Below are 15,781 nucleotides of genomic sequence, written 5' to 3'. Positions count from 1 at the left end.
CCCTGGTCTTTATAGTTGACAAAAAAAATCACAACTAAATCCATTTCAATCCCACTTTGTCACACAACAAAATGTGAAAAAATCCAAAGGGGTGAATACCCATTGTACTTGTTCAAATTTATTTTGTTTTGAAATGTATTGAAAAGTAATGAAATACCTGAAATAGTATTTGAACCCAGGTCTGATCCACAAGTGTTGAATCTAGTTGTATATTGCGCATGATTTACATTGTTCTATGCATTTATGTATAACTGCACTAAATGTGGTGATGCTGTGCTGTTGAGTATAAGGCGCAAGACACATTTCCAGGAAGGGACACAATAATGAATTACCTGAATTGTGACATGGGGTGATGTGAATAGTGTACTCTATCCACTAACATCTAACTTTGTCACTCACCTTGATGTCTTCGTAGGCTGTCTCCACGCTGGTGACCTCATGATCCTGGTGTCCTCCAGACAGTCTGTCAGTCTCAGAGAGCAGACAACCACAGCCCAGACAGAAGCAATCCATCCCCTGTAGGGCAGCAGCTGCTCTGGCCTGGCTCTCCTCCTCCGCATCAAATATCTCATAATCAGCCTCAATGGGCTCCTCGTAAGTGGGGAGATCCAGCCCTCTCTCTTCTCTTACCCTCTCCTCCATCTCTCGCTCCTTCTGCCTCTCCATATCCATCAACAGGTTTTCTCTCACCCTTTCCTTCTGCTTTTCTCCCTCCAATACCAACTCCATCTCACTCTTCCTCTCCTGTCGCTCCTTCTCCTTCAGCCTCTGATTGTCTCTTTCTTTCTCCCTCTCCTGTATTTCCTTCCCCTCTCTCTCCTGTCTCTCCTTCTGCTCCCTCTCCTCCCTCCCCTGTCTCTCCTCCTCCCTCAACAACTCCATCTGTTTCTCCTTGTCCTCCCTCTCCTGTCTCTCCCTCTCCTGTGTCTTCTTCACTTCCTTCAGCCTCTGCATCTCCCTTTCTCTCTCTCTCTCCTCCCTCTCCTTCACTTCCTTCAGCCTCTTCATTTCTATTTCCCTCTCCCACTCCATCTGTCTCTCCCTCTCATGCCTCTCCTTCTCCTCCTTCTGCCTCTCCCTCCTCTCCTTCTCCTCCTTCTGACTCTCCCTCTCATGCCTCTCCTTCTCCTCCTGCCTTTCCCTCTCTCTCTCCTTTTCCTCCCTCTCCTGTCTCTCCTTCTCCTCCTTCAGCCTCAGCCTCTCCCTTTCTCTCTCCCTCAACAACTCCATCTGTCTCTCCTTCTCCTGTCTCTCCTTCTCCTCCCACTCCTGTCTCTCATTCACCCCCTTCAGCCTCTGCCTCTCCCTTTCTTTCTCCCTCTCCCTCTCTCTCTCCTGTCTCTCCTTCTTCTCCCTCTCCTGTCTCTCCTTCTCCTCCTTCAGCCTCAGGCTCTCCATTTCTCTCTCCCTCAACAACTCCATCTGTCTCTTCTTCTCCTCCCTCTCCTGTCTCTCCTTCTTCTCCCTCTCTTCCCTCTCCTTCACCTCCTTCAGCCTCTCCCTTTCTCTCTCTCTCTCCTCCCTCTCCTGTCTCTCCTTCTCCTGTCTCTCCTGTCTTTCTTTCTCTTCCTTCAGCCTCTGCCTGTCTTTTTCTCTCTCCCTCTCCATCTGTCTCTCCGTCTCCTGTCTCTCCTTCTCCTCCCTCTCCCTCAGCCTCTGCCTCTCTTTTTCTCTCTCCCTCTCTAATTCTATCTGTCTCTCCCTCTCCTGTCTCTCATTCTCCCTCTCCCTTTCTCTCTCTCTCTCCTGTCTCTCCTTCTCATCCTTCTCCTGTCTCGCCCTCTCCTCCCTTTCCTGTCTCTTCTTCTCCTCCCTCTCCTTCAATTCATTCAGCCTCAGCCTCTCCATTTCTTTCTCCCTTTCTCTCTCTCGTTCTCTCTCCCTCTCCTTTTCCTCCCTCTCATGTCTCTCCTTCTCTGCCCTCTCCTGTCTCTCTTTCTCTTCCTTCAGTCTCTGCCTGTCCTTTTCTCGCTCCCTTTCCATCTGTCTCTCCCTCTCCCTCTCCTGTCTCTCTTTCTCTTCCTTCAGCCTCTGCCTGTCCTTTTCTCTCTCCCTCTCCAATTCTATCTGTCTCTCCCTCTCCTGTCTCTCCCTCTCCTGTCTCTCCTTCTCCTCTCTCTCCTTCAGCCTCTGCCTCTCATTTTCCCTCTCCCTCTCCAATTCTATCTGTCTCTCCCTCTCCTGTCTCTCCTTCTCCTGTCTCTCCTTCTCCTCGCTCTCCTCCTTCAGCTTCTGCCTCTCCCTTTCCCTTTCTCTCTCCCTCTCTAACTCCATCTGTCTTTCCCTCTCCTTTGTCTCCTTCTCCTCTCTTTCCTTCAGCCTCTGCCTCTCATTTTCTCTTTCCCGCTCCAACTCCATCTGTCTCTCCCTCTCCTGTCTCTCCTTCTCCTCCCTCTCCTTCAGCCTCTGCCTCTCATTTTCTCTCTCCCTCTCCAATTCTATCTGTCTCTCCCTCTCCTGTCTCTCCCTCTCCTGTCTCTCCTTCTCCTCTCTCTCCTTCAGCCTCTGCCTCTCATTTTCCCTCTCCCTCTCCAATTCTATCTGTATCTCCCTCTCCTGTCTCTCCTTCTCCTGTCTTTCTTTCTCTTCCTTCAGCCTCTGCCTTTCTTTTTCTCTCTCCTTCTCCATCTGTCTCTCCCTCTCCTGTCTCTCCCTCTCCTCCCTCTCCTCCTTCAGCCTCTGCCTCTCCTTTTCTCTCTCCCTCTCCACCTGTCTCTCCTTCTCCTCGCTCTCCTCCTTCAGCCTATGCATCTCCCTTTCTCTCTCCAACTCCATCTGTCTTTCCCTCTCCTTCGTCTCCTTCTCCTCCCTCTCCTTCAGCCTCTGCCTCTCATTTTCTCTTTCCCTCTCCAACTCCATCTGTCTCTCCCTCTCCTGTCTCTCCTTCTCCTCTCTCTCCTTTAGCCTCTGCCTCTCATTTTCTCTCTCCCTCTCCAATTCTATTTGTCTCTCCCTCTCCTGTGTCTCCTTCTCCTGTCTCTCTTTTTCTTCCTTCAGCCTCTGCCTGTCCCTTTCTCTCTCCTTCTCCATCTGTCTCTCCCTCTCATGTCTCTCCTTCTTCTCGCTCTCCTCCTTCATCATCTGCCTTTCCCTTTCTCTCTCCCTCTCCTGTCTCTCCCTCTCCTCGCTCTCCTCCTTCAGCCTCTGCCTCTCCTTTTCTCTCTCCCTCTCCAACTCCATCTGTCTTTCCCTCTCCTTCGTCTCCTTCTCCTCCCTCTCCTCCTTCAGCCTATGCATCTCCCTTTCTCTCTCCAACTCCATCTGTCTTTCCTTCTCCTTCGTCTCCTTCTCCTCCCTCTCCTTCAGCCTCTGCCTCTCCTTTTCTCTTTCCCTCTCCAACTCCATCTGTCTCTCCCTCTCCTGTCTCTCCCTCTCCTGTCTCTCCTTCTCCTCTCTCTCCTTCAGCCTCTGCCTCTCATTTTCTCTCTCCCTCTCCAATTCGATCTGTTTCTCCCTCTCCTGTGTCTCCTTCTCCTGTCTGTCTTTCTCTTCCTTCAGCCTCTGCCTGTCCTTTTCTCTCTCCTTCTCCATCTGTCTCTCCCGTCTCTCCTTCTCCTCCTTCAGCCTCTGCCTCTCCCTTTGCCTCTCCTGTCTCTCCCTCTCCTGTCTCTCCCTCTCCTCTCTCTCCTTCAGCCTCTGCCTCTCATTTTCTCTCTCCCTCTCCAATTCTATCTGTCTCTCCCTCTCCTGTGTCTCCTTCTCCTGTCTCTCTTTCTCTTCCTTCAGCCTCTGCCTGTCCTTTTCTCTCTCCTTCTCCATCTGTCTCTCCTTCTCCTGTCTCTCCTTCTCCTCCTTCAGCCTCTGCCTCTCCCTTTCTCTCTCCTGTCTCTCCTTCTCCTCGCTCTCCTCCTTCAGCCTCTGCCTCTCCCTTTCTCTCTTCCTCTCCAACTCCATATGTCTATCCCTCTCCTGTCTCTCCTTCTCCTTCTCCTCCTTCAGCCTCTGCCTCTCCCTTTCTCTCTCCCTCTCCAATTCTATCGTTCTCTCCCTCGCCTGCCTCTCCTTTTCTCTTTCCTTTTCCACCTGTCTCTCCTTCTCCTGTCTCTCCTTTGCCTCCTTCAGCCTTAGCCTCTCCCTTTCTCTTTCCCTCTCCAACTCCATCTGTTTCTCCTTCTCCTGTCTCTCCTTCCCCTCCCTCTTCTGTCTCTCCTCCTCCTTGAGCCTCTGCTTCTTTCTCTCCCTCTCCAACTCCATCTCTCTCTCCTTTTCTTTCTCCAGCTCCCTCTCTCTCTCTAGATTAGAGTTAGGGCCTGGGCACAGTTGTTTTCTCTCTGTCTCAGACACCATCATCTCTCTTGCCTCTTGCTGCGAGATTATCTCATACTCCAGCTCTTCTGCAGTCTCCCTGTGCAGCTCTCTCTCCGTGACCCCAGCGTCAGTGTGCAGCTCCATCTCTGAAACCACAGTTTCTCTGTGCAGCACAGAGAGGTCTTCCTGAGGAGCAAAGCTCCTGAGGGGAGTGAACACCCACTCGTCCTCACCGTCCAAGTCCTGCTTCTTCATTGGCTCTTCCTCCTGTCCCTTATCTCCCTCAGCAGGGGCAAGAGGTGACGACCACCGGTCCGCTGCTTCTGCAGGAGGGGCAGTTGGAACTACTTCGGCTTCAGGATTGTGTGTGAAGGACTCCTCCTCTACACTCACAGGCTCCTCAGATCTATTCTCTACTTTTTCAACTTTGTGTGCTTCAGCTAGCATTTCCATTCTATTGATTGCTTCAGCTGCAATTTCAGATGCCATTTTAGTATCATCTGATACTTTCACAATAACTACTGATAAATCAGTAACTGCCTTTTGAGACACCCTGTGTAGCTCCTGTGCTCCTGCTATGGCCTCAGTTGGATCTTTAATAGCACCCTCTGCTCTTACAGGTTCAGATGCTTTAACTACAGTCTCCGTTTTACTTTCAGTTGTCACCTGGTTCACCTGTACAACCACAGGCTCCTGAATTACAACTGGTTTGGCCACTCTAGACACTTCTACTTCGTCTCGTTTTTTCACCTCCTCTGCCTGAGCTAGTTGCTCTGTTTCATGGGATACTTTATCTGACACTACCTCCTCCTGGCTGTCAACCTCTGACTCATGTGCCTCAGGTGTTGTCTCACTTTTAGCTTCCTCTACCACATCAACCTTCTCAGGTCTCTTTCCTGTGACTTTGCTGTCTGTATTTATAGACTCAGAGTCTTTATCAGGACCAGTTTCCTTGATGTGCAACAAAGATTTCTCTGTTGATTCTTCCATCTCTGTTGATTTCGTAATCTCTTTATATCCTGCTGGTTGCAGGTACCCATTCATCTCTGCATCTTTGATCTCGTCCTTCTTACACTCCTCCTTCTCCTCTTCTTCTTCTTCCACCACTCTCGTTAGGAATCCGGTCAGCTCAAACTTACTCTGCGACCACATCATTAGTCCCTCCCCTTTACCATCCGCTTCTTCTGATTGGTCCTCTACATTGGGAGTCTCGTCTTTCAGGATAAACTTCTCCAGGTATCCGTCTGTTTCCTCTGAATCAGACAGTCGCCTCCGGAACGATCTGTCCGACCCCACGCTCTCTGCCTCTGAGCCTTCCTCGTCGCTCCTCCTCCTCTCCCCCATGGCGTCCTCGTACAGGTCAGAGTAGAGGAAGGACATGGCTGTGGGTTCCTCTAGCAGGATGGGATCAATGATCTTAGGGGGTCCCGGGGAGAGGAAGATGGGGGTGAGGATGCTCTCCTCTCTGCTGAACAACGCTGACCCACTCTCCTTCAGAGACCTCAGACTCTCTCTTCTTCCTTCCTTCCCTCCCTCCTCTTCATCCTCTTCTCCCCTTTTCATCAGGTCCTCTGGGGGTGCGTGGTGTTTGTTCCCGTAGAACACCTCATCCAAACGCTCGCTGGCAATCTCCATGTCTGTGACAAACACAAAGTCATCGTCCGGAGCTGCAGAGAGGCTGTCTGTGGCTGTCATCTGCCCCAGATTAGGCTCCTCTCGTTGGGGCTTCGTGGGTGTCTCGTCTCCCACTGGCTCTGGAACCTGCTGCCCAGGAACCACCTCATCCAGCAGGGTAAACGCCTCAAAGTAGTCCATGTCGCTGGTGCCGTCCTTGTGGCTGTGAGGCCCCTGTTGCTCTGTGGGTTCTGAGGGCTTAGACTCTCCTACTTCTTCTCCTTCTGTGGCCTCCTTCATTTCTGGGTAGTCCTGGGTAGGTAAGGCCTCAGAGCCCCTCCTGGATTTGGACCTGATCCTGGGTGTCTCCTCCAAGTAGGACAGGTTATCCTGCAGCTCAGTGCTCTCCTCCTCGTCCACTGTGGGCAGTTTGGACGGGACTTTGATGTTGAGGATCTCATAACCCTCTGAGATCAGACTAAACAACTCCTGGTCTTTGTCTTTCACTTCCCCTGACTCTGTGTCTGACTCTACACTCTCCACTCGGATGTTTGGCACAGACACCTCAGCCATCTCAGGCCTCTCCACCCCCAGTGTCGAGCCAGACCTGGAGCTCCCGGGTCTCCTTAGCCTCTCCCCCAGCCTGGCCTTTCCTCTCGTCCTCTTCCTCCTCCGAATTATCTTGTCCTCATCGAAGACAATGGTAATTTTGCCCTGTGCACCTCCACCACCGGTAGCAGAGCCGTCCAAACTGTAGGTGTCAGAGCTGTAGCTGGCCTCCGACGCCCAGGGTGTGGAGCATCGGCTGGAGGCCGTTTCCCAGACAATGCCACTGTCCTCACTCTGAACTGTCACCATGGAGAAGGTCGGGTCCGCCATCAGACACTGCAGCTTGGGCTTCACAGACTGGTCCTGGACCACCTCCCGCAGACTGAAGAAAGGAACAGGGAGTTAGATGAGTTACTTGGGAGCACATAAGAACATAGGTCTACAAGTGAAATGCACATGTGGGGGTACTTCAGGGGGTACTGCGGGAATAGCAAACTGTAAGCAAAAACCTCACATTGAACGTGATTACCTCAACCATTTCTCAGCTTGATAACTAGAGAAGTGTGCATCAACCTGCAGTGTGTGCATATATGTGTGTGTGATAAGTGATCAATCAATCAATGTCTGGTTGTGCGCGTGTGTTTGGCAAGGGGTATCGCTTGACCGTAGCTCTGCTAATCTTAATTGTACAAACCCTATTATTTGGCAGGCAGGGAATACTATTTCTACATCAATTCTAGAGCAAAGATTCTACACCCCACTTTGCTCAAGCTGGTCCTCTCCAATGGACTCAGAAGTTGAAGCTAAAAATGGGTCAATTTGGGGCAGTCAAAGGGGAGAGTCAATAGGCAGGTTTCCATTGCCCCGGGTTTATTCAACAAAATCAACATCCCATTGGGCACACACTGGTTGAATCAACGTAGAATATACATTGAATTGATGTCTGTGCCCAGTTGGATGTGTAATGGAAATGGCAGCTATAGGATAAATGTTCTAAAGATCAACAACATTTTTATCTGTTCAACAGAGTTGGATTTTTCTTTTGTTGAACTTTCTTTATTTGGATAGTCGATGCTGCGGTACACCTTTTGTACTATCCAGGAAAGTAGACCGGACACCATCACAAATCACGCATTGTGTCCTGTCACAGATCATTCTCCAACCACTTGCAAGAAGCCTGATCCAGGCCTATTTCAGTCAAGTCAGTCTTTGAATGAGAATGTAATGGTCAACAGCGTCAAAGGCCTTGGAAGGTCTATAAATAAGGCAGCACAATGGTTTTTATGATCTAAGCAATATAGCACATCGTCTATAACAAGCGTAGCAGCTGAAACTGTGCTATGTCTGGGTCTAAAACCAGACTGGTGCACATTCAGAATAGAATGAGAAGTTTAAAAAAGTTCTTAGCTGATAGTTGGCCAGAGATTCTAAGACTTTGGAAAGGCAAGATCATTTATCTAAGTCAAAATGATCTACTCCGTTGTGTAAGGGGAGGACGTGTCACTTTCCAGATCTTAGGGATAACACCAGAAACAATTGTCAAGTAAAAAATATAGGACAATGATTCTGCAATAAGTGGGGCAGAGAGCTGCAGTAAGAAGGGATCAAGAGAATCAGCCCCTGTGGATTTGTTAGCAAGGCACTTACTAAATCATAGATATAAAATGGTTGAAATGAAAATAGAGAATGTGTATCAGGGAGTGCATCATTTTCAAAAGTCTGTTTCGAGGGGAATAAATGACTCCCTGTACTGGAATTAGAGGAATTTCTAGAAACTATTCTTTAAAATAGATGGCCAGCTGAGGCAAAATGGTGTTTCCATCAGACGCTATGTTCTCTGTCTGAGCTGACCTCAGTCCAGCTTTCAACTTAGTCTTGAAAGTTCTAATAGTAGAATGCACAAGGTGCAATTTCGAAATTGATCAATGTCCAGATCAACTAGCCCATGTCAGCTAACGTTTTTTTAGCTTTCAGAGATTTAAGTACTTTCCAGAAGTTTGCTGGATTCCTACTATTCTCAGATACACAGTTCAAGAAGTACAGTATGTTGACTTTGCTTTCCAAACCAAAGATAGACATCTACAGTGCCTTTAGAAGTATTCACACCACTTGACTTTTTCCACATTTTGTTGTGTTACAGCCTAAATTTAAAATTGATTACATAGAGATGTTTTGTTACTGGCCTACACACAATACGCCATAATGTCAAAGTGGAATTATGTTTTCAAAAGTTTTACAAATTAATTAAAAATTAAACGCTGAAATGTCTTCAGTCAATAAGTATTCAACCCCTTTGTTATGGCAAGCCTAAATAAGTTCAGGAGTAAAACTGCACTTAACAAGTCACATAAGTTGCAAAGATTCATAAGTTGCATAGTTGCATAATGACTACCTCATATTTGTACCCCACACATACAGATAATTGTAAGGTCTCTCAATCGAGCAGTGAATTTCAAATGCAGATTCAACCACAAAGATCAGGGAGGTTTTTCAATGCCTCACAAAGAAGAGCACCTATTGGTAGGGTAAAATGGGTAAAAATAAAAAAGCAGACATTGAATATCCCTTTGAGTATGGCGACATTATTAATTACACTTTGGATGGCGTATCAATACACCCAGTCACTACAAAGATACAGGCATCCTTCCTAGCTCAGTTGCCGGAGAGGAAGGAAACTGCTCAGGGATTTTACCATGAGGCCAATGGTGACTTTAAACAGTTACAGAGTTTAATGGCTGTGTTGGAGAAAACTGAGGATGGATCAACAACATTGTAGTTACTCCACAATACTAACCTAATTTACAGAGTGAAAAGAAGGAAGCTTGTACAGAATAAAAAATATTCCAAAGCATGCATCCTGTTTGCAACAAGGCACTAAAGTAATACTGCAAAAAATGTGGCATAGCAATTAACTTTTTGTCCTGAAAACAAAGTGTTATATTTGGGGCAAATTCAATACAACACATCAGTGAGTACCACTCTCCGTATTTTCAATCATGGTGGTGGCTGCTCCATGTTATGGGTATGCTTGTAATCGTTAAGGACTGGTGAGTTCTTTAGGATAAAAAAGAAATGGAATGGGCTTGAGTAAAGGCAAAATCCTATTGGAAAACCTTGTACAGTCTGCTTTCCACCAGACAATGAGAGATGAATTCACCTTTCAGCAGGACAATAATCTACAACACAAGGCCAAATCTACACTGGAATTGCTTACCAAGAACACAGTGAATGTTCCTGAGTGGCCGAGTTAGTTTTTTTTAAACGAGAATTTTTAAACAAATAAATGGGCAAATGTTGCACAATCAGGATGTGGCAAACTCTTAGAGACTTAGCCAGAAAGACTCATCACTGCCAAAGGTGCTTCTACAAAGTATTGACTCAGGGGTTAGAATACTTGTGTAAATTACATATTTTTGTATTTCATTTTCAATAAATGTGCAAACATTCATGAAAACATGCTTTCATTTGTCATTATGGGGTATTGTGTGTAGATGGGTGAAAAATATTTTATACATTTTGAATTCAGGAACAAGTCAAGTGGTATGAATACTTTCTGAAGGCAAATATATTTCTCAAATATCTATAGGACTGCCAGTCATACATGGTATCAGTCAATTTAGCCTTAGCCCAAGCAAAATGTATTTCCTGTAATTTTTTGTTAAATGTATGCATGCTTATCTACAATTGTTGAACAGAGAAGCAAAACAATTTAGCGCCTGATCCGAGTCAGATGACACAATCCCCGAGTCACACAACCCCAGATCAGACATGAAATGTTGCTAATTCAAATGCCCAAAATGTCTCTTTGTAATAATCCGTGGGCAGCATTTAGGTAGTTTATCATCTCTTATGCAGACAATGGGACAGTGTTCACCGAGCTCATTAGCAAAGATTCCGTTGGCAGTATATTTATGAGGGCATTAGTTAGAAAGATATCTAAAAGAGTACATTCTTTAGGGTGTTTAAAGTTGGGGAGAGTTGGTTTACTTATCAGCAGAGTTAGAGTTAGCTCAGTAAAAATATATTTCAGCCTATGTGACACTGGCATCAACCAATTCAGATTAAAATGACCCAATATGAATTATTAAGATTTAGCATAGTAAGACAGTAATTCAGACAATTTGCTTAGGGCCCGATTCAGACAAAATCTACTGCATTCCTACGCACTTCTCAGTAATTAATATTCAGACTTACCTTATGCAGGTGCGTATCAGGCTTAGCAGGTGTGGTTCCCCTGCACGCACTGAATAAATGTAATTCAACCCCTGAAAACCCTCCCACTAACAGATTTTCTTGTAGAGTTGTGTTCAATATGGTTTTCAGTACATGTATCTACAGCCATCCCTTTAAATTTGGTGTACCTTTAATTTGAATCCAGTCTTCGTGAACAGTGCGCCAGGGTCCAGGTTTAAGCTGCTACGGTATGGTATGCATTCCATTATGATTCAAATAGGCTACATGTCCCAAATAAATTTGTTCGCCTAATATGATCTACGAATGCTAGCAATCCTTAGGAACAAAGGCTACTGATAGTGGCTAATATTTAACACGATACACATTGTAAAAAATACATTGAAAAGTCTGGCCGTACACTGTAATTAAACATTATAGAAATTATAAATCAACTTGGTATGTTTGGTGCTATACTGTAATTTGCGCATGGCTACAGAAGCTATGGCTCTCCAAACTTCATCCCTGCAAGGTTATAAGGCCAGCATTTCATAAACGTCACTGTGGAAAAGGTGATATATTGATATGCTTCAGTTTGCTGCCATATGACTAGTTACATATGTGTCTCCTGCAATCATAAGGTAAAATAAATCGAAACAATTGTCATTTACATTTACAATCCCCTTATCCAAACGGCTTACTCATTTACCTACAGTAGCTCTTATCATGAGCTCTTATCAATTTGTAAATTACAATGCATGAAGAATGGTGCTATTTATATCGGGGGGGGGGAAAAGTAGATGTCGACCTTATTCATCCTTTCATCGCGTGTGAAATTGTTGGAAATTAAGTTAAGGTCAGAATACGGCGTATCTGTAGACACACCGCCGCCATACTTCCTTTCTTTGATCTCCACCCCAATAGCATGCTATTCTCATGTCTAAGTTCAAGATCGGAATACACGTAGAGAGAAAAAGTGCATAAAAAGGGAATGCCATTCCATTTATGCGTGCTTAACTCTGGCCGTAATTCCCCCCTTAGAGCACAAGGCAGAACCGAGGGAGGGAGATAAATTCCCACCAGTGTCAGCTGGGCTTTATTACCAAGGCCTACGTTCAAGATTAGACATTCAAATTGCTTAAGGAAACATTTAAGCTGCCCTTTACGAATATGACGACACCCCCACCTTTGCCAAATCTGTATACATTATAACCAGTCAGAGACACATCAGTATTCGACATGGACTTTATTAACCAAGATTCAGTAATAATAAGAATGTCAGTGTTGGTTTGAGAAACCAGAGTTACAATAAAATCTATTTTCAAAATCAAACTTCTGGCATTTACGTCAATCAAATCAGCAAGAGTAGAGCAGGCCGGTGCTCAGAGTTGGAATATCCATTGCAGCGTGGAATGCAGCCTAGTTGTATTTACACCATCCCAGCAGATATCTTCAAAAAATAACTTTGCTCTGTGCTTTTCCCGAGCAAGCACATAATTTGATTGAGATCGGTAATGAATTGGCCTTGTCAAGCATCATTCTAATGTTCTTCAGTAGAGGGCGCTAGTGGTCTTAAATTGTGAAAGTCCCAAACAGACACTGTATAGTCTTTTGCGATTGTAATGGTATTGAGTTGGGTTGGGTTTAATGGTAAATGTCACTAATCACACTGCATATAGAGCTGTTTTCTAATAATGTTCTTGGAAATATAAGACTGCCATGCAATGGTTTACAATTGTAATATTTTATTAAGGTTGTTAGAACCTTTTAGTCGCTAGCCCATTTCTCCAACAAAGTTTTAGTCTTGAAGAAAAGGTTCATTGCACCATTGGCATAGCTCTCGCAGAAGGCTGCCTTGTTGGACTATTCAAGGAATGTTGGGTTGAAGCATTAAGTTGCTAAGAGAAAGACTAAATGAATTGCTTTCATGAAGGAATGACTTGAATTGTGAGGATGACCACACACTTAATTTACCATGAGAAAAATGTATTGGTTTTCTAAGCAAAGTTGCAAAGGAAATGTGATCTATTTAAAACAACAAGGGACCAGCAAAATCTCTGGCAGCATAGCAGGAACAGCAGCATCAAGTGGTCAAAACCTGATATTTTCACACTAATTTATGGTAAAAATTGCAAGAGACTTCAATTTCAAATTTATCAGAACAGAGGAAAATAACCATCACCAAATTAAGGAATACATTACATAGTATGAAGAAACAATACTCCAAACTGCATATTCATACTACTTGTCAGACATAGAGAACTGATATTGTATCCTGGTTGTTGGGGTGGGATTGAAGTGGGGGGTTTGTGAGTGGCTTTTGAATATTCTATTGGATTCCTCATGTCTTACTCATTGGTAGGAAGAAGTTTGGTCCAAATCAGATGTTGGGTGCTATATTTATTGAATATATCCTTTAAACTAAAATGGACAATTTGGGTGCAATCAATTTGATACATTTTTCTGAGATGAAATACAATTTCAACAAAATAAGGTTTCGGGAATGTCAATCTTACCAGTTTATAATTACAGAAACGATTTCAGAACAATGGTGGGTGTCATGGCTTGCTGAAATGACATGGAACGACTCAAATGGTATGACACTGATGGGATGATTTAGAATTTTGTGCAGTAGTATTTACTGATCGTCAGAAACAGTGAACACAATTGCACACATTTATTTTATGATGAAAACAACGTGTTAATATTCTGTGAACAAAACAGTGAACTTTGTACTATTCACTGATGACATTTGTATTTCATGTTTTGCAAAATGTGGTCTAAGATATGCATTTGAGCATTTGATCATTGCTGTTATGCTATAGATACGTTTCAACACAGATTGAAAAATTGCTTGTACGCGATTGAGAAAAACTGTATAACAAATGATCCTATATGCACTGAGCACTCGCTCTGTCCAATGGTAGATAAAAACTGGGAAGGCTAGTGTCCCCGAACGTCATCGTGACTGGGGCTGAGGGACAACTATCTATGTAGCTACAGTAGCAATATTCAGGATAACCTGATTAGAGTAAAGCACTAAACTGTGTGATAGTGTAAGGCCTAGATTCAATTAGATCAAGTGTTAACTGGTGATCACTGACACCCGCATACTGATGTTTCTGAGTTGTAACTGCCTGGGAGTTGTCAAACCGGTGAGCAGCTGCTCTTGATCATTGTCACAAAGCCACACCCGTCCCAAATTCAGAATGAGAAAATGTAGGCTAAATAGAAATAATGACGCTCAAATTGAAAATCATTAAACAAAAATAATTTTTAGGCTGATAGAAAACCTTTTTCTATCAGCCTAATCGCTTTCCAGTGTTCGAACTTGTAAACAAGCTTGCATAGGATTTCTCGTAATGTGACTCCGTGCAGCCATTGGCAATGTCCGCTTTAGGTATAATGACAGGTGTCGCTTGTGGATTTGACAGCTCTAACGCAGTTTCACCTCCGACACGGCCAAAACAACCAAAACAATAGCTATGCGGATGTCGGCTAAAGCGGATCTGAATTAATAGAGCACTAATTGTACTAGTGTTGTAGAGTGTGTGTGTGTGTGTGTGTGTGTGTGTGTGTGTGCTCCAGAGCACAGTAAGACAGTGAAGCACTTAGCTGAAATTCAAGCACCTGTTCCTGAGTTCCTCCACGTCGTCTTCATCGTCCTGAATGACGGCCTCTGGCAACTCATGCTCCTGTAATTCCGTCAACGCCATATCAGAGTCCATTTTTGTAGTTTATAGCAGGTTCCTTTAGCAGGTTTCAGTATATTTCCGTAGTTCCTGATGTTTTCTAAAGTTTCTTGTTATTTTTCTGTTGGTGTCTGACCCTCTTAGAGTATTGGAGTCCCTCTTCCTATTTGTGTCAATCCAAGCTGAGAGCTATTCGCCTGACTCAGCTAGCACTGGAAATAGACTGACAGAGAGGGACAGAGCAAGACAGGAGAGGGCTAAGGGACAGGGAGAGAGGGGAGGGGAGAGAGAGAGATGGAGAGAAGAGTGAGGCTGAAAGAGAGGGACGGAGGGGTGAGGAGTGTGAGACAGGGCACTGTGTCTTTCTGCCCCCTGCATTTCAGTCTGTGGACCTACAACAACACCCTCAGACAGAGACGTAACATGTCATTTACTGCAACAACTGTTCCCTAATATACAACGCCTACAGTATCTAAAGCTGTGCAAGTTTGCTCCCTGTGTGCAACAACACAGAGGGAATTATAAATCAATGTCCACCAAATGGTGGGTCCTGGTTAGAAACATGACATGGTCATAACACTAAAATAGCTTTAAGTGGGTCACAGTGCCACAGTGTTCTAGTGGCAGCATGGATCAGGGTCAGTGTGAGTTTAAAGGGATAGTGCGAGCATGTTAGCTGTTCTGGTAGACTTCCAGGCATTGCGCTAACGCTAGTTAGCAATGGCTCACAAAACTATTTTTTTACTTCCTTCAAACTACACTCAGAGACATACAAATGGTATTTCTGATGAAGGAATAAGTGCTAAAACGTGTTAGCCTTCCCGGACAAAAATAAAAAGGTGAAATCAGGTGACTTTTTTGTCTTTTAAAGTTGCACTATGCAGAAATCGTTCCGCCATTTCCTGGTGGCTAAAACTTTAAGAGTTTGCCTAATTTCAGTTTATGTTACAAAATAAACTAGTGTTGTGTTGATAATCATTGTACCATCTAAACCGCTGTGAAATATGTTTTCCATAACCAAAAATATTGTTGTTTCAGCTGTTTAAAGCTAGTGTATGAAAAACCAAAAGTAAAAGATGCAAAAACAAAACTTAAGAACGGGAAGCATAGAAATAGCTTGTTAGACTTGGTTTCAAGTAGAATGATAGATCCATAACACACATTTCTATGTGAATAAAAAATTTAATTGGAGTGCCGTTTCCCAATGTTCTTGAACTTTCATTTGAAAGTATCCATGAGTTCATCGGACTCTGGGTAAGTAGAAAAAGGCCTTACCCTTTTACACTTGTGAGAATTGGCCTATAATGATAGGGCTACATTGAAGTGTTTCTCACAAAATAAATATGAAAAGCATATGCTCAAATGCATACATATAAGCATGGTAGCAAATGAAAGGGAACAGTTTGGAGATTATGGAAAATTGAGGACAACAGTTCATCTGACAAGACTGAATCCAAACGTTACACTGTTGATTTTATGTATATTGGACATTTACTGTACTTTAACAC

At 44.3% G+C, this 15,781-nt stretch overlaps 1 protein-coding gene across 2 annotated transcripts in view; it reads right to left on the bottom strand.

Moving 5' to 3' along the window:
* Positions 1-14,994, bottom strand: part of cmya5 (cardiomyopathy associated 5) — a 64,121-nt gene extending 49,127 nt beyond the window's left edge. Inside the window, exons 1-2 of one of the 2 annotated variants that reach the window (XR_011674882.1) lie at positions 14,212-14,994; positions 400-6,793 (exon numbers count right to left, since the gene is read on the bottom strand). Coding sequence is in view for 1 of the 2 variants with exons in the window: in XM_071400046.1 (XP_071256147.1) it covers positions 400-6,793; positions 14,212-14,309 (6,492 nt within the window). In the remaining variant the exon portion in view is untranslated. The remainder of the gene's footprint in view (positions 1-399; positions 6,794-14,211) is intronic. The other variant, XM_071400046.1, reaches the window with a different exon arrangement.
* Between the last annotated feature and the right edge of the window lie 787 nt (positions 14,995-15,781).

This window comes from Salvelinus alpinus, chromosome 5 (assembly GCF_045679555.1).
Source record: "Salvelinus alpinus chromosome 5, SLU_Salpinus.1, whole genome shotgun sequence".
In the NCBI taxonomy this organism is placed as follows: Eukaryota; Metazoa; Chordata; class Actinopteri; order Salmoniformes; family Salmonidae; genus Salvelinus; species Salvelinus alpinus.
This window is presented reverse-complemented; position numbering and strand designations above follow the sequence as displayed.